The sequence below is a fragment of the Bombina bombina genome, chromosome 7, assembly GCF_027579735.1.
Source record: "Bombina bombina isolate aBomBom1 chromosome 7, aBomBom1.pri, whole genome shotgun sequence".
Classification (NCBI taxonomy): Eukaryota; Metazoa; Chordata; class Amphibia; order Anura; family Bombinatoridae; genus Bombina; species Bombina bombina.
In genome coordinates this window covers 274025572-274043624 of record NC_069505.1, presented here as the reverse complement: position 1 = coordinate 274043624, position 18053 = coordinate 274025572, and the positions used below count along the sequence as shown (strand labels likewise).

Below are 18053 nucleotides of genomic sequence, written 5' to 3'. Positions count from 1 at the left end.
GTGAGTAGTCTGACTGTATTAGTGGGTAGTGTGAGTGTATTAGTGAGTAGTCTGACTGTATTAGTGGCTAGTGTGAGTGTATTAGTGGGTAGTGTGACAGTATTATTGAGTAGTCTGACTGAATTAGTGGCTAGTGTGAGTGTATTAGTGGGTAGTGTGACTGTATTAGTGAGTAGTCTGTATTAGTGGCTAGAGTGAGTGTATTAGTGGGTAGTGTGAGTGTATTAGTGAGTAGTCTGACTGTATTAGTGGGTAGTGTGAGTGTATTAGTGGGTAGTCTGACTGTATTAGTGGCTAGAGTGAGTGTATTAGTGGGTAGTGTGAGTGTATTAGTGAGTAGTCTGACTGTATTAGTGGGTACTGTGAGTGTATTAGTGGGTAGTGTGACTGTATTAGTGAGTAGTCTGACTGTATTAGTGGGTAGTGTGAGTGTATATGTGAGTAGTCTGACTGTATTAGTGGGTAGTGTAAGTGCACTCATGTCAGGGAATGGTCTGCTCCAGTCAGTGGGTGCAGCTTCTGGATCAGTCCAGTACCTGGTGCTGCTACTAGAACTAGCTGGTATGTTGTGGGTATAAATCTGTATAAGGTGACCAGGCTGAATATGAATAAACATCTAACCTGACCAATTCAATGCCCAGGTCATCAGATCCCTGCAGTCCTTCTCCAAGCAATTGATCTTACTATCCCTTAGACTGCCCATCTGTTTGTTTTACTGCATATGGATAGCAGGGTAACACTGAGCTTGGCTGCCACAAATGTGACAAGCACTGAACCAAAAGCTATGTTACTCTAATGGCTCCATTTGCAGCTGTAGGTTGTTGACCCCTGATCTAAGCCCAACTTTTTTATTTCATGATTCAGATAGAGCTGCAATTTTAAGCATCTTTCTAATTTACTCCTGTTTTTAATTTTTCTTCGTTCTATTGGTATCTTTATTTAAAAAAAGCAGGAATGCAAAGCTTAGGAGCCGGCCTATTTTTGGTTCAGAGCCCTTGCTGATTGGTGGCTGCATTTATGCACCAATCAGCAAGTGCTACCCAGGTGCTGAAGCAAAGATGGACCGGCTCGTAATCTTACATTCCTGCTTTTTCAAATAAAGATACCAAGAGAACGAAGAAAATTTGATTATAGGAGTAAATTAGAAAGTTGCTTAATGTTGCCTGCTCTACCTGAATCATGAAAGAAAAAAAATTGGGTCTGTATCCCTTTTAGGTTTGGGTTTATCACCTTGGGCGTTAGAAAGGTTTACAGAGTATTATCCTCTCTGGTACCAAGAGGGTTAACCTGAGTTTGTCCACCTGGCAGCAATGCCATTGCTTCTCCCGCAAGGGCATTGAAACATCACAGCTGTAAGATTTTGATATACATACTATTTGTGAGCTGTTTGAACACACAGTTAATACATAATGATATATAGACACACACATATATATATATATACAGGTAGCCCTCAGTTTACGCTGGGGTTAGGTTCCAGAAGGAATGGTTGTAAATCGAAACCGTTGTAAATTGAAACCCAGTTTATAATGTAAGTCAGTGGGAAGTGTAGGAGTTAGGTTCCAGGCCCCTCTCAAAATTGTCATAAGTAACACCTAATACATTATTTTTAAAGCTTTGAAATGAAGACATTAAATGCTAAACAGCATTAGACACAGAATATATAATTAAACTAAGTTAAATGAACAAAAACATTTGCTAAAACAGCATTATAAACCTAATAAAATAATCACACAACACAGACTTCACTTGCATTTTTTTGCAAACAGTTCTTTCTATGCATTCCAATCTGGACGGATTTATAGACAGAAAGATCTTGTTCCTTTGAAAGCTGCTCGATAGCTCAGGTCTAGCTAGCAACACTGATTCATTTCAGCCAGCTTGTGTGCTTGGCTTGCATATCTTTGCTGCAACACAAGCAGACAGCTCCACTTACTGGCTATTTTATTTAATGCACTGCTTCTCAATGCTTTTCAATAAGTCACATGACTGAAAAAAAAGGTTGTTATTCTGAAACGGTGCAAATTAAACCATTGTAAACCGAGGGTCACCTGTATATATATATATATATATATATATATATATATATAAATAAAAAATCATGGGCATATAACCATGACAAGAGATGACATCAACCATTCAACTAAGGATGATACCCCATACACCCCAGGGTCAGGTTGTGCCTACATCATGAAATAGGGACACTGTACTAGGATTGTCTAACTATGATGAAACCAAAGGTTGCATTAAGGATGGACATCACTATATAAGCAATATGACACGGAGCAATTATATGGACTTACAAGGCAACAATAGCTTTCTTTATTACACATTAAGAGAGCTAAGATGTGTGTATTAGATGTAAAGTGTATACAGGCACAAGAGAGATAGATATAATATAATTTACAACAAGATCAAAACCAACTATACATTACTAAAGCTAAGTGTGCAATGTAGCAGCAACAAAGAGGCTGCTATTTATTTATTTATTTACTAGTTATTTTTGTATTTTTGTATCTTCTATCCATGTTAGATGGTTTGATGCTTTTATTTTTCTTCACTGTTATCTAGGTCCAATTGTGGGGACCTACCACATAATCCACAAAGCCAGCTTTAGAAATACATGTACCATACTCGAGATAATATATAGATACTATATACAATAAGAGCCAGAGAATACTGTTTAGCCCATATATATGCCTTTAACTAACACACTCTAGGACAAGCATAAGAGATATGTAGATGTATGAAAACCAGGTTAATAGTGAGACATGAAGGCAATATGTACCGGCTATAGGATAACGTGCAATCTGAGATAGGTAAACCAACAGATCATTCCGCCTAAGTAGAACTGGCACAACAAATGGTTACTATGACAACTAGAATATGACAGCGAGGTCTATCGAACCTGTCACGCAGATCATCACAACAGGCAGTAGTAACACGCGAGTAAGGGAGATGTAATTTAGATAACAGGAAGCAATGTACATATATATATATGAGCCTAGGAGCAGTGCATAAGGCACTGGCTAAATAAATGTACGCAATTGCAACAATACACTAAGAGTGTGATACACAGTCAATAACGACACAGAGATTGAAACATTAGTACACACTTAGTAACTAAAAATAAGTAACACAGTATCCTTGTATGTATATAATATTATAAGTCCTTTATATAATCGAGGATACCGGATATAATACTACACTTTACACTTCCGGTCCTCACAGTGGAACGCAAAATATGCGGTCCACACACACACTGTTTGGCGTCACCACACTGAGAAATTTACACACACAGGTATTTTTGATTTATGTTTGATTTGTTTAATGAGCAACATGCTTCTATTTAAGTTTGTTTGATGCACTGTATGTTTATGCTGATGATGGGGTAGATTACCCCGAAAACGTTTCATTAAAATTAACTACGTTTTTTCACTAAAAGACCTGAGAGTGCGACCATTACTTTTGGAATATATATATATATATATATATATATATATATATATATACTGTATATAAACAGATCTGGAAAAAATTAAGAGACCACTGCAAAATTATTAGTTTCTTTGGTTTTACTATTTATTGATAGGTGTTTGAGTAAAATGAACATTTTTGTTTTATCCTATAAACTACTGACATTTCTCCCATTGTTACGTGAGGAAACAGGTGAATGGTGGGGAGCGGTGGGAGCAGAACTGGCTTCATTGTTGCACTACCACTGCCCTATTTTACACCTCCTCTATTGCTTGTTAAGCAAAGTATTTTATCAATATGTATGGTGTATTACTGAAAGGGGATAAAGTTACTTTGACTACAATACACATAAGATACTCTTGGGCACTGTTACCACGCTGTGGATTGTTGTATCATGTCAATACATACCTCATATATTTGAGGAGGGTATCTCCTATAAGTGCACACCTATATGAGTGTTATAATAAAGTGGAACAAGAGTTTTTTATCATCTGCACTTAGATCGTCCTGTTTTTTCTCTTTTCTGCGCTCCACTGTTTCTGTAGATACATACCCTGACATCACTTGACTCACGGAGATCATCACACCAGTGCTTTTTAACCCTTTAAGGACACAGCTTTCTGGTTGCTCAATTGTTTTATGACGGAAAAATTCCGTCATATGTCCTTAAGAGGTTAAGGAGCTGCAAGGTGGAAAAAAAAGGACTGGATACATAAGAACAGAATAAGTATCATTTTATTGACATTTTGTTAGGTCTTTAAAAAAAAGGTGTACAGCCCGGTTTTGGATAATGGACTTCCTATGCCTTTAAAATTGACTGTGTCACCTGCTGTTTTGTAAAGTGCGTACAGATTATACTGTTTACCTATTTAGACCATTGGCTTTTGGATCATTACTATATTTGTTATATTTTATTTTACATGATTTATTCATTGTTGCGCTGCCTTGGTATTGTGTCAAAGCAATAACTATTGTATTTTTTACAAATACAAATATTGTAATTTAGAGCATTTTTTTTTTTTGCAGAAAATAACTGGTCAAAAATAACAAAAAAGATGCAGTGTTTTCAGACCTTGATTAATGCAAAGAAAACAAGTTCATATTCATTTTTAAACAATACAAATCTTAGTTTTAACTTAGCAACAGTTCAGAAATCAATATTTGGTGGAATAACTCTTTAATGCATCTTGGCATGTGCTCTGCACCCGTCTTTCACATTACTGTTGGGTGACTTTATTCCACTCCTAGGCAGTTTGGCTTTGTTTGACAGCTTGTGACCATTCATCTTGATCACATTCCAGAGGTTTTAAATGGGGTTAAGGTCTGGAGACTGGACTTGCTATGATAGGGCCTTGATCAGGTAGCCCTCCGTCCACACCTTGTTTGACCTGACTGTGTGGTATGGAGCATTGTCCTGCAGTAAAAAACAATCCTCACTCAGAGTCAGAGCAGAAAGAAGCAATTTTTTCTCCAGGATAACCTTGTACTTGTTTGCAGTAATTGTTTTACTTGTTCAGGACTAGTGTAAATTTCAAGGCCTATAATTATATATAAATATATAATTTGTGTTCAGTTTTTACTGCATAGACACAGATTTTTTCAGCAAATAAGAACCACAAAACCCATTGAGTCTGCCCATATTTCCTTCTGAAGTATGCCCTCTATAATCTTAGGGTAGCTTTATGAGTATGCAAGACGTTTTTAATTCCCTTTCTGTCTAAACGTTAATGCGGCATATGAATAAGTTGTTGTGAAGGACAGAGACAAGTACTTTACTAAAATCTAAATAAAGCTATATCTAATGCTCCAACCCTGACCTATCACTTTAGTTATCCCAACACAATCTTCCTGCAGTAAAACCATGTTGGTTTTGATCATGTTAGTTCTTTTTACAAATACACTATTATTTACTTTAAACAAAATTTTTATTAATTTCCCCCTGCCCAAGTCATACTAACCGGTCAGTAGTTACAAGAAGCTTCCCTACTGTTTTTTCTTTATAAAGGAGGTATAACATTTGCAGTGACATCCAGGCCATTGCCTTTTAAAAAGTGACTGATTAAACAGATCTAATAATGGTGCAGCTAGCACTTCACATAAGTCAATTTAGCATGTTGATGTTGTTTTTTTGGGTGGGGATGAAGAATTTTGCATGCTGATAGTAGAGGTGTCTTGCCAAGTATTATTCAGATTTGGAATGGTAGATTCCTATAGTATTAGGTATTCAGATAATTGTTGGAAATATATCAACAATAATTAATCTCTCACAGTTTCTTGACTGCTATGGTATCACTCTATACAAAACTATTCAGCCATGTTACAGTTTCAGAGAAATATATAACCTCTTTTACACACTTTTATATTTTAGTTTGTCAAATTAGGATTACGTACCAATCAATAAAACAATTGACACATAAAATTACTTGCTACTATTGCACAATCTATTTTTTTTCTATATGACATAAGCACTTATAGTCTTCTGACATTACCTGAATTAGCGAGGATCTGCGATGGCTAAATAGATTTTACACTGTAAGGAGCTTGTATATAAGGCAAACAGTGCGCCACACACCACTTAACAGAACAGGGTACATAGTATCAGCTTCACTAATAATGCGACCATTGTAGGCTACATTCAGATTGTGAGTGCATTAGACATTTTGTTTTGCTTAAAATCAATATTGTCTTGCATTGAGAAAAGAAAACATTTTATCCAGTGTTTATTATAAAAATATAAAAAATATTTACTTTCATTTTTTTTACAACATTTAAATGCAGTTACTGTATAAAAACAAAGAACTGATAAAAGCAGAGCTTTTTCATATATCACACTTGCATAATAAATAGTCAATGCCACTGTAGTAAGGGCATAAAAAATAGAAATATTTTCAAGTGAGGCCAAGTTTTTCTTTATTCTCCCACAGCCAGCTGTGATATTTATTCAACTTGTGATCTTTTGGGTGTACCTATAATATAAAAAAGAATATGTAATACATTAATATGAGCTGGCAAAATGTATAAGTGTGTTCACTGAATAATATATTGGCACAGAAAGGTGCAAAAAGAACATTCTCTAATCTGTGATTACCTTGAATCTAAGCCTTTGCAGACTGCCCCCTTATTTCTGTTTTTTTGACAAATGCATTTTAGCCAACCAATGCTGACTCATAAATAACTCCACGAGAGTGAGCACAATGTTATTTACATGGCACAAATTAACAATCACACTGTTGAACTGTGAAAAACTGTCCAAATGTCTAAAATAAGAGGAGGCCTTTAAGGGCTTAGAAATTAGCATATGAACCTACTTAGGTTTAGCTTTCAACAAAGAATACCAAGGAAACAAAGCAAATTGGAAAATTGCATGTCCTATCTGAAAGTTTAAATTCATTTTGACTAGACTGTCTCTTAAATACACACTGAGGCTATAATTTATTTGTACAAGTCAGAATACTGAAATGGCAGCCATAGTACTGAAAATTTTCATATGTGGGTATGATAAATTTGTGTGTGTGTGTACGAGTGTGTGTGTGTATGTATGAGATTCTTTGAGTGTATGTACAGGTATATGAGTGTGTGTGTATATGAGTGTGTATGTATGAGTGTGTGAGTGTGTATATGACTGTGTGTGTACGAGTGTGTGAGTGTATGTATGAGTGTGTGTATATGAGTGTGTGTGTGTATTTAGTGTGTGTACATGACTGTGTGTGTGTATATGAGTGTGCTTATATATGAGTGTGTACGAGTGTGTGTGTCTATGACTGTGTGTGTGTATGAGTGTGTAAGCGTATGTGTGTATATATGAGTGAGTGTATGTATGTGTGTGTGTATGAGAGTGTATGTATGAGTGTGTGTGTATGAGAGTGTGTGTGTATATGAGTATGTGTATGAGAGTGTGTGTATGAGAGTGTGTGTCTGAGTGTATGTATGAATGTGTGTGTATACGAGTGTGTGAGTGTATGTATGAGAGTGTGTGTATAAGTGTGTAAGTATGTATGAGAGTGTGTATGAGAGTGTGTGTATGAGTGTGTGTGTGTGTGTGTGTATGAGAGTGTGTGTGTGTGTGTATGAGAGTGTGTGTATGAGTATGTGTGTATGAGAGTGTGTGTATGAGAATGTGTATGAGTGTGTATGAGAGTGTGTGTATGAGAGTGTGTGTATGAGTGTGTGTGTGTGTGTGTGTGTATATGAGAGTGTGTGTATGAGTGTGTGTGCATGAGTGTGTGTGTGTCAGGGACGTGCACTCATAGGAGGCAGGGGAGGCAGTGCCTACCCTGCCATATGTGGCCAAAGCTTAATTAAATTTTAATTAAAACAAAAAAAAGTTAAAAAAAAATATTTTTCCCCCATGTAATGCTATGGAGAGGCAGGTACAGGAACGCTTCTCTCCATTGCAGTACATGGGTCAAAGGAAAAGCTGTGCTGCAGCGCCACCTGTGTTCTGACAATATATTAGCAGCAAACATTTGGACCAATAGGAGGCAACCTTCTTGATGCCTCCTAGCAAGTGAAGGATATATAGATTAATCAGTAGGTTCAGATACAGCTCATTAACAGGGGGGGCAGTAAGTGAGCATAACCCAATACTGACAGGAAGTCAAAGGGTCAATTCTAATTTAAATCCATAATTTAAAACCCAGAGTTTGAAGTTAAGTGTGCAGTGTCCACATTATTTAAATTAAAGTTTTTGACATTGAATATTGCTAAGCCTCCCTTTTTCATGGTTATTTGATTTAATTTGGTACAAACTCCATATATGTTATGTCTGTTCAGTCAGAGGATGCTGTATCTATTTTTATTTTTCTCTGTGTCTCCATTTATTTATAGACTGCTGTTAACTTGTAATTCACAAATCAATTGAAAGCTGTTGCATTGTGTTTTTAATATGTGCTGCTTTTATACAAGTTTATATTAATAAAAGGAGATAATGAGTCATTTAAAAAATATATGTAATTATTGCAGTTAAATGTTTTTAAAAATAATGCCACTGTAAAGTAACTGGTTAAACACATAGTCAAAGGGAGACATTTAAAATTAAACTTTCATGATTGAGGTAGAGCATGCTATTTTAATAGACTTTTCTAGTTATTTATATTTTGAGAATTAGCATCAACTGTTACTGGCCCCATGTCAGCAAACCAAATTAGTTTTTGAAAGGAACATGAAAGTCATAATTACATTTCCATCATTCAGATAGAAATTGCACAAAAAAAATAAATAAATAAACTTTATATTTTACTTTTATTATTATGTACTTCATTCTTTTGGTACCCTTTGGTGTCCTTTGTTGAAGAGCATACCTAAGTGGGATGTGCACATGCGTTTCTTAAACACCATATTGCAGCAACTGTGTTGGCAGTATTGATAACTTGTCCTTTGTGTAAAACTTGTATGGTAAATTATTTCTATTTTTACAATACAGTAGTGAGTAGAGAAGAGATTGTGTATCATTCTAATTGCTTAGTAACTGAGTAACTGAATTGTGTGAGTGTGTATGTGAGCAAAGTGTGTGTGGGTGTCAGTGAGCAGAGTATGTGTGCTTTATTCTCCAGGTAATCAATACATTTCCGATTAGCTGGTGCTTTAGTGCAGTGTTTCTCAACAATGGTCCTCAAGTACCCCCAACAGGCCAGGTTTTCATTATAGCTGAATCAGTGCACAGGTGAAGTAATCAGCTGATCAGTAACTCTGTGGTTACTAACTTGCTCTCACCCATCACCTGATTATGTCACCTGTGCACTGGTTCAGCTATCATTTAAACCTGCCTTGTTGGGGGTACTTGCGGCCCTCTGTACATGTTTCTCCGGCATATCATATCTAGTGCCTCACCAGCCTCAGACCTTACTGCACGTCACTGGTGTGTGTGTGTATATGAGAGTGTGCGTGAGTGTGTATGAGAGTTTGTGTGTATGACTGTGTGTGTGTGTGTATGAGCATGTGTGTGTATATATGACTGTGTATGAGTGTGTGTATATGAGTGTGTGTGTGTGTATGAGTGTGTAAGCGTAAGTGTATGTGTGTATATATGAGTGAGTGTATGTATGAGTGTGTGTATACGAGTGTGTATGAGAGTGTGTGTCTGAGTGTATGTATGAGTGTGTGTATACGAGTGTGTGAGTATGAGAGTGTGTGTGTGAGTGTATGTATGAGTGTGTATGTATGAGAGTCTGTATGAGAGTGTGTGTGTGTATGAGAGTGTGTGTATGAGTGTGTGTGTGTATGAGAGTATGTATGAGAGTGTGTGTATGTGTGTGCGAGTGTGTATGAGAGTGTGCGTGTGTATATGACTGTGTGTGTATGAGAGTGTGTGAGTAAGAGTGTTTGTATGAGAGTGTGTGTGTGTGTGTGTATGAGAGTGTGTGTGTGTGTGTGTATGAGAGTGTGTGTGTGTGTGTATGAGTGTGTGTGTGTGTGTGTGTGTATGAGTGTGTGTATGAGAGTGTGTGTATGAGGGGGTGTGTGTGTGTATGAATGTGTGAGTGTATATGAGAGTGTGTGTGTGTGTGTGTGTGTGTGTGAGTGTGTATGAGAGTGAGTGTGTGTATATTAGAGTGAGTGTGTGTGTATGTGTGTGTGTGTATGAGAGTGTGTGTGTGTGTATGAGAGTGTGTGTGTATGAGAGTGTGTGTGTGTATGAGAGTGTGTGTGTCTATGAGAGTGTGTGTGTCTATGAGTGTGTGTATGAGAGTGTGTGTGTATGAGAGTGTGTGTATGAGACTGTGTGTGTGTGTGTATGAGAGTGTGTGTGTCTATGAGTGTGTGTGTCTATGAGTGTGTGTATGAGAGTGTGTGTATGAGAGTGTGTGTATGAGACTGTGTGTATGAGAGTGTGTGTGTGTGTATGAGAGTGTGTGTGTGTGTATGAGAGTGTGTGTTTGTATGAGAGAGTGTGTGTGTATGACAGTGTGTGTGTGTGTGAGAGCGTGTATGAGTGTGTGTATGAGAGTGTGTGTGTTAGTGTGTATGAGAGTGTGAGTGTGCTTGCATGAGTTGTTTAAAAAATTGAATAACCTCTAGTGTTTGCTATGGTTGTTTCTGAAGACCGTACCTCCACCACATACTGTTACTTCAGCAGGGCGGTCTTAACTCACTAGTTAGCTCATAAGTGTTTGGTCCTTTGAACACTAGGCCCAAGTAGTCTAAAAAGAAGTAGTTTCATTGTTAGTTTATTGTGTGATAAGCACTTTATTCTGTACTATCACTCATGAAGTCCAGGCTTACCCCATGTCCAGTATATCTATTAATACTAAGACTACTGTTTTCTCGTACAATGATTAATCGTATAGAGGAAAAAATTGATTACTCATACTCAAATGTAGTAGCTATGCATATGTTACTTCCATTGTATTCCATGTACTTGTCTTATTGTATTTTGACTCTGATGATTCAGCTTTTGCTGCCATTGTTTCTAATAACCTCAATAAAAATTTATTTGAGAAAAAAATTGAATAACCTCTATTGCGTGGAGGCTTATCTTGAAAGTTTCGCCAAAGGGAGGCCTCACTGTCTAAGACTTTAAAAACCTCTGCTCTATGTATATCATAAAATTTGTTTTGGCTTCATGCAGTGCATTTCTGCGCCTGAGCCTACCTAGGTATGCTATTCAACAAAAGATTATCAACAGAACTAAATAAATTTTATAACAGAAGTAAATTGAAAAGCTTCATAAAATAGCATAGTCTAACTGGATTATGAACATTTAAATTTTGACTTTAAAATGTCTGTTTAAACTAGGCCTTACCTCTTTCCACTCATTCACACAAAATATACGGTAAGAATCATTTCCATATTTTCCGATCCCATGAAGTTCAATAGGATACCTCCATTTCTTTGTGAGATACTCATCTAGTGCGCAAGAAACACAAACTTCCATAACAATGCAAACAAATTCTAACTTGGAGCTTATACTTTATTGTATAAAGTTTCATTTTACAGTACTGTATGCAGCTAAGACATCTGATTGTAAAATTAGAGGGAATATTAAAGGGACACTGTACCCACATTATTTCTTTTGTGATTCAGATAGAGCATGACATTTTAAGCAACTTTCTAATTTATTCCTATTATCAAATGTTCTTTATTCTCTTGGTATCTTTATTTGAAATGCAAGAATGTAAGTTTAGATGCTGGCCCATTTTTGGTGAACAACCTAGGTTGTCCTTGATAATTGGTGGATAAATTCATCCACCAATCAAAAACTGCTGTCCAGAGTACTGAACCAAGAAAAAAGCTTAGATGCCTTCTTTTTCATATAAAGATAGCAAGAGAAAGAAGAAACATTGATAATAGGAGTAAATTAGAAAGTTGTTTAAAATTGCATGCTCTATCTGAATCACGAAAGAAAAATTTTGGGTTCAGTGTCCCTTTAATATTATCTATGTAGCAGAGCTATGAGCACTCACAATGGTGCTGGTTATACCTGAAAATCTGATAATAGCTTTTGCCCGAAGTTCATGGAGTCCTAGCGGCTGCAGAAGCTCAGATATCTCCTTCCAGTCTGAGGCTCTAGTGACCTCAGGGTTGGGGTATTTTCCAAGAAACTCCCAGAGAACAGGGATTGCCATACACCCTGTGAAAAAGTGACAGCATCAGGAATAAGATGACTAACCAGGCAAGAAGGAAAATGGTTCCTAATGTTAAAGGGACATTAAAAAAAAAAAATATTTTTATTTACACACACACACACATATATATAAAAGTATGCAAATACTCAGTACTACCCCTTTCTTTCATACAGCACAAAGTTGTTTAAAATTGCATGCTCTATCTGAATAATGAAATAATTTTGAATTGAGTCTCCCTTTAAAGAAAGGAAGAGTGCTGAGTATTTGCATACTTACTATTACATGGTCCTCTCGCACCCCAGTTTTGAAATGTAGAAGTGAGAGTGCACTATTCTTGGTGTATAAGTAAAATATGTATTGTACGGTGCCTTATATAATAATAATGTACCTCAGAAAATGACATTTAGCGGGAAAATGCTAAGTACTATTGACACTTATACACAGGGCTTGAAATTTCCAATGGTCCACTAGTCTCGGGCGACTTACAAATTGCAGCGGACGACTTAGAGATTTACATTTTTCCTATCTTTAACATAAAGTGGACTAGTAACTTTTCCCTCTGGGCTAGTAGCTTTTAACCCCTGACTAGTAAACCATAGTGGTGTTTTGTAAGGTTTCTTTAATTGTTTTATTTTTATGATCCTGTTTAAGGTGCTGTCTTTGGTGTTGCAATTGTTGCAATTTTAAAATAAGCAATCTCAGCTAGAAATGGTGAGACAAAGACCAGTAGTTCTTAGTGGCTCCAGAGTAAGGCTTTATCCATGTGTTTTATGAATTTCATGGTGAGTATTGAAAACAAATACATACTCTAACAAATTAGAGCAAGTCATTTTCTCACTACAATATCCATTTATTTAATGCTAAAAACTGTAGAATTAAATGTTTAAGCTGTGATAAAATCTACTCTTAGCTTTTAATGGGATATTGAATTTTAAAAATCAAAATATAGGATTTTTTCATGTCCATTTCATACACCTAAAGATTTTTTGCATTCACTTGATTAAAAGTTAACTCACCAGAGGTTTTATTTAGAAAAATAGTTGACACAAGTAGCTTCCATGGGTCGTGAAATAATGTCTCCTGAACCAAATTATAAGGCGAGCGAGGAGGGGTCCACTTACTAAATGCTTTTCTTTTAGGACGTTCCATTGCTGTAATTAAAATGTAAGTGTCAGTAAAGAATTCACAAGAACGGTAACATAGACCCCTGGATACTGACTGGACCTTGTCAGGATTACTAAAATTTTACAAAACAAAAATCTTTTTACAAGTTTCACCCATCCAAATCCTAAGCAGAACAATGCAACGTGTTTGTCATTTTGTGTCTACAATTAGTTTATAGCCTTATGATGATTGGATTAATACAAACCTTCTTTGACTGCTTTGGTAGAGAAATAGGGACTGGTTTTCCGTTTTTCAACTTGTGATCTTAGAACAGCATCTACTTAAAAAGATTAAAGAATAGTTGTACTTCTGAAAACAACACAAGATTCTAAATCAATGTTTCTCCATTCCAATAATCAGGGCACACTAACAGGCCAGATTTACAGGATATCTTATAAGCACAAAATAAATAAGCATATGATAAGTAAAGCAAGGTTATAAACTGGCTCCTGAAATAAGGGATGTTAGTGTGCCCAGAGGAGTGGGATTCAGAAACTCTGTCCTAAATCGCCACTGATTCACAAGTACTCACCATTATTTGTGGTATTATGGTCAAGGAAATGAGAATGAATTATTGATTCTTCTTTCAAAGCATCGACGTGTATTTCTTGAAGGACAGGCTGATTGTCAACTTTTTCCAAAAATGTGCTGGGGCTAATGGATACATCTCCCGCTTTATCTTTTTGCAGCTGTGTTGCGGCATATGAATCTGACAATTCCTCACTCGTTTCTCCTTTTCTGTTTTTTTTCCCTGCCTTTTTAATTTCCCTGCTTTTTTTCCGAGGTCTCGTGTTTGCCTTGATTTGTACAACCTGTGTCAAAGAACCTTTTCTTTGCCGCTTATTTTTTGCACCTTCTTTTAATTTTTTTTCTGACAACTTTCTAGTCCTGTAACTTTTATTTTGTTTCCTGTCAACATCTTTCTTATCATCTAAGGCTTCAACCAACATTTCCTCTCCTGTGTTCTGCTTCTCTTCTGCTATCACTAAATGTTCTCCTGCGAGGTACTTGTATCCCATTGGCTTATCATTATTTGTAGGACGACCTCCAATATTCTCTTCATCTATTTCTTCCGTTACTAGCTGTTTAGATGATGAGGGTAGAGAAGGAAATCCAAACTCTTCAAATGTAATGCTAATATCCTTGTTATCATTTAAATATTTTACAAGAGAACTTTTGGATTTAAATTGTTTACCCTGGGGGCTAGAAAAAGAAAAAAAAAGAATGAAAACACCAGGTAAAAGCCACAAACTTCTTTCTATTACATCTATTTACAGGCAGTCAGGTAGCTTGTTCAGAAGGTAGTGCTGCACATTTATAATCAGGTGGTCCAAAATTGACTAATATATTAAAATATTATAAATAATGCCAGTGGGGTGCAATGCTTTCTACTGTAAATTTTCACATTGACTATATGATGGATTTACAGCAATATTCCATAGAGAACTGAATAGCAACTTCACACAAACCTGTTCAAATAAATGATTAATTAAACCCTTGATTTCCAAGAGGGATACAATGCAATACACAACATTTTTTTATTGACAGTTTATCATAATTTCCCTCCTTTGCAGCCACAGACACTGCAAAACACTGTACAGATGGGATATACAATGGATTGACCACTAGCAAATATAAAGGGATTTAATTCAAGGCATTACACCTCACTTTGGCAGGCAAATACGTAAAGGGACAGTCTACTCCGAAAATGTTGTTTAAAAAGACAGATAACGTAATTACTACTCATCCCCCGGCTTTGTACAACCAACATTGTTATATTAATATACTTTATAACCTTTAAAACTCTAAATATCTGCCTGTTTCTAAGCCCCTGCAGGTCGCCTCTTATCTCAGTGCATTTTGACAGTTTTTCACAGTTAGGCAATGCTAGTTCATGTGTGCCATATATATATAACATTGTACTCACTCCCGTGGAGTTATTTATGCGTCAGCACTGACTAAAATGCAAGTCTGTCAAAAGCACTGTGATAAGGGGACAATCTACAGAGGCTTAGATACAAGGTAATCACAGAGGTAAAAAGTATATTAAAGGAACATGAAACACAAATGTTTTCTTTCATGATTCAGATATAGTACTCAATTTTAAACAACTTTCCCATTTATATCTATTACCTCATTTATTTTGTTCACTTTGTATCCTTTGTTGAAAAGTATACCTAGGTATGCTCAGAAGCTGCTGATTGGTGGCTGCACATATATGCCTCTTGCCATTTGCTTCCAACTAGCTTCTAGTAGCGCATTGCTGCTCCTTCAACAAAAGATACCAGGAGAATTAAGAAAATTAGATAATAGTAGTAAATTGGAAAGTTGTTTAAAATTGTATGATCTACCTGAACCAGGAAAGAAAAAAACAATGGTCGATTATGTAAAACTGGGGAATGAGTAATAAAGGGATTATCTAATTTTTTAAACAATAACAGTTCCGGAGTAGACTGTCCCTTTAACCCATGATTTATTCCATATAAAACTAGTTATAAAATGGTTTTATCATGATATATTTAGTATTGTTCATATCCCACCAACCTTACAAAGCACCAGTCATATCTCCCAGCAGTTTTGCCTGATTTTCTCTGTGTCACAATCATTTTCCATCCCAGTGGGAGGTTTGAGGGTACACTTGGGGCAGGGACCCCATCTTTAGCTCCATCCTTAGGGTTCATAGAGGATCAGATGCTGCCCTTCTTGTCATCAGTTAAACACAAGCTGATAACGGCCTATTGATGTTTTCTGGTACACACAATCTATATAACCCACGGGGTGAGGGTAGTAAATGTTTACACTGTATCCTTTGCAGATTCCATAACTTCCTGAGGAAGGCGGGGACTGAAGTAGCCATTCAGCTGTCAGATAATGCACTTGCGCTCCGTGAGGTAGCGGGCGAGGCCTGGTATGCAGATGAGCTAGAATCAGTTGCAGGGCAAAGCCAGGGACTTGTGCCCGTACATCAGCAACATGAGGGCGGTAGCGACCTGGATTGACAACGTACAGGACCGGGACAAGGTGGAACAATGGTGAGTGCTGCAGGAATCCGTAGGAACAGTTAGAGAGGGGAACGGGGCCTTAGCAACCGGGTGCTGGGGGACAAGGCATGCATAGCAACCGTGTGCTGAGTGACAGCGGGTGCATAGCAACCAGGTGGTTAGGGAACATGGGGTTCATAGCAACTTGGTGGTAGTGATCTGGGGCCCATAGCAACCAGGTGCTGGGGGTATTGGTGTATAGTAACTAGGTGCTGGGGACAAGGGGTACATAAAAAGTTGCTGTTGTGAGACAGGAGGTGCATACCATGTAATGATGGACTTGAGGTGCATAGAAACCGGGTTCTGGGGATCTTCAAGTGCATAGCAACCAGGTGTTGGGGTCTTATAATGCATAGCAACCAGGTGTTGGGGGTCTTAAAGTGCATAGCAACCAAGTGCTAGGGCATCTGAGGTGCATAGCAACCATGTGCTGGCGGGCCTGATTTGTATAATAACATGACTTCCTTAGAAACCAATTGGGACCTGAAATACCTAGCAACCAGGTGTTAGGAGACATGGCTTTCAAGCAGATAAGTGTTGGGAGAAATGAGGTGCATAGCAGACAAGTATTTGGGTACATGATGTGTATACCACCCAAGTGTTAGAGATATCAGTTGCAAAGAGCCTGGGTTCTGGAGACCTGTCATAAATAGCAATCAAGTACAGGGACTTTTGTGTTTCTTAGCTACCAGGTATTGAGGTACCAGAGGTGCATAGTAACTAAATGCAGAAGGCAGGAACTACATACAAAATAGATGCTGAAGAACAAGCTATTTATAGTAAACAGATTTATAGGGGACACAAGGTGGCCATAAGCCAGATGCTTATAGACAGGAAGCTCATATATACCAGAGGCTGATAGACAAGAAGTGCATATAAACCAGGTTCTGGGGTACAGATGTATACAAACCAAAAGCTAGTGGTCATGTACATACTATATGTGCTGGAATATAGAATGTGTATAATATCCAGGTGATGGGTGACAGAAGGTGCATAAGCTTCTACGTGGTGTCACATGGTGGATAGTATCCTGGTGCTGGGTGACACAAGGTGCAAAGTATCCATGTTTTGTGTGAAGCAACTATAGGATTCAGATGTTGGATTAAAAGAGATTTATAATGTTTAGGTGCTTTTTGTAGCAATAGGTGCATCATTTCCAGGTGCTTGGTGGCAATAGGTGTATAGTATCCAGGTGTTTTGGTGGCAAGAGATGCATAGTACTCAGGTTCTGGGTGGCAATAGATGCGTAGTGTCCAGGTGCTTGGTTTCAAGAGATGCATAGAACCCAGGAGATGGGTAGTAAGCAATGCATAAATATAAAGGTGCTTGGTGGCAAAAGATTGAATTCATAAAAAATTAAACATTGCAGCCATGAATATAAAGCCTTATGCTATACATACTTAAAAAGTAATTCTTATTTCTGGATGAATAATCTTTGGACTATAATGTGTCTTTTATATAAAGATAATTTTCTATTTATTTATTTTTCTCAAAAAAGCATTTTATTATAGAAAAATCCAATTTAAATAAAAAAGCTAATCAGATTTAAAAAAAAAAGAAAAGAAAAAGAAAATCATTAATGTTTATCCAGGTACTGGGACATACAAGGGGGATAGTATCCTGGTGCTGGGACATACAAGGGGGATAGTATTCAGGTGCTGGGGCATACAAGGTGGATAGTATCCAGGTGCTGGGACATACAAGGGGGATAGTATCCTGGTGCTGGGACATACAAGGTGGATAGTATTCAGGTGCTGGGACATACAAGGTGGATAGTATTCAGGTGCTGGGACATACAAGGGGGATA

General features: G+C 37.1%; 2 protein-coding genes across 3 annotated transcripts in view; one reads left to right on the top strand and one right to left on the bottom strand.

Moving 5' to 3' along the window:
* Positions 1-6180: 6180 nt before the first annotated feature.
* MBD4 (methyl-CpG binding domain 4, DNA glycosylase) lies at positions 6181-16030 on the bottom strand. Of its 2 annotated transcripts, none has more exons than XM_053688961.1 (7): positions 15750-16030; positions 13738-14408; positions 13411-13485; positions 13058-13192; positions 11897-12046; positions 11219-11322; positions 6181-6443 (listed from the first exon to the last, which is right to left on the bottom strand). In XM_053688961.1, the coding sequence occupies exons 1-7, from the start codon at positions 15884-15886 to the stop codon at positions 6366-6368; spliced, it is 1350 nt and encodes a 449-aa protein (XP_053544936.1). In that variant the 5' UTR covers positions 15887-16030; the 3' UTR covers positions 6181-6365. The 2 variants fall into 2 exon arrangements, with proteins under 2 accessions (XP_053544936.1, XP_053544937.1); XM_053688962.1 differs by having other exon boundaries at positions 13411-13482.
* Positions 16031-16107: 77 nt separating this feature from the next.
* IFT122 (intraflagellar transport 122) overlaps positions 16108-18053 on the top strand; it is a 172338-nt gene continuing 170392 nt past the window's right edge. Inside the window, exon 1 of the mRNA XM_053720769.1 lies at positions 16108-16237. Within this exon, the coding sequence (XP_053576744.1) occupies positions 16179-16237 (59 nt within the window). The 5' untranslated portion in view covers positions 16108-16178. The remainder of the gene's footprint in view (positions 16238-18053) is intronic.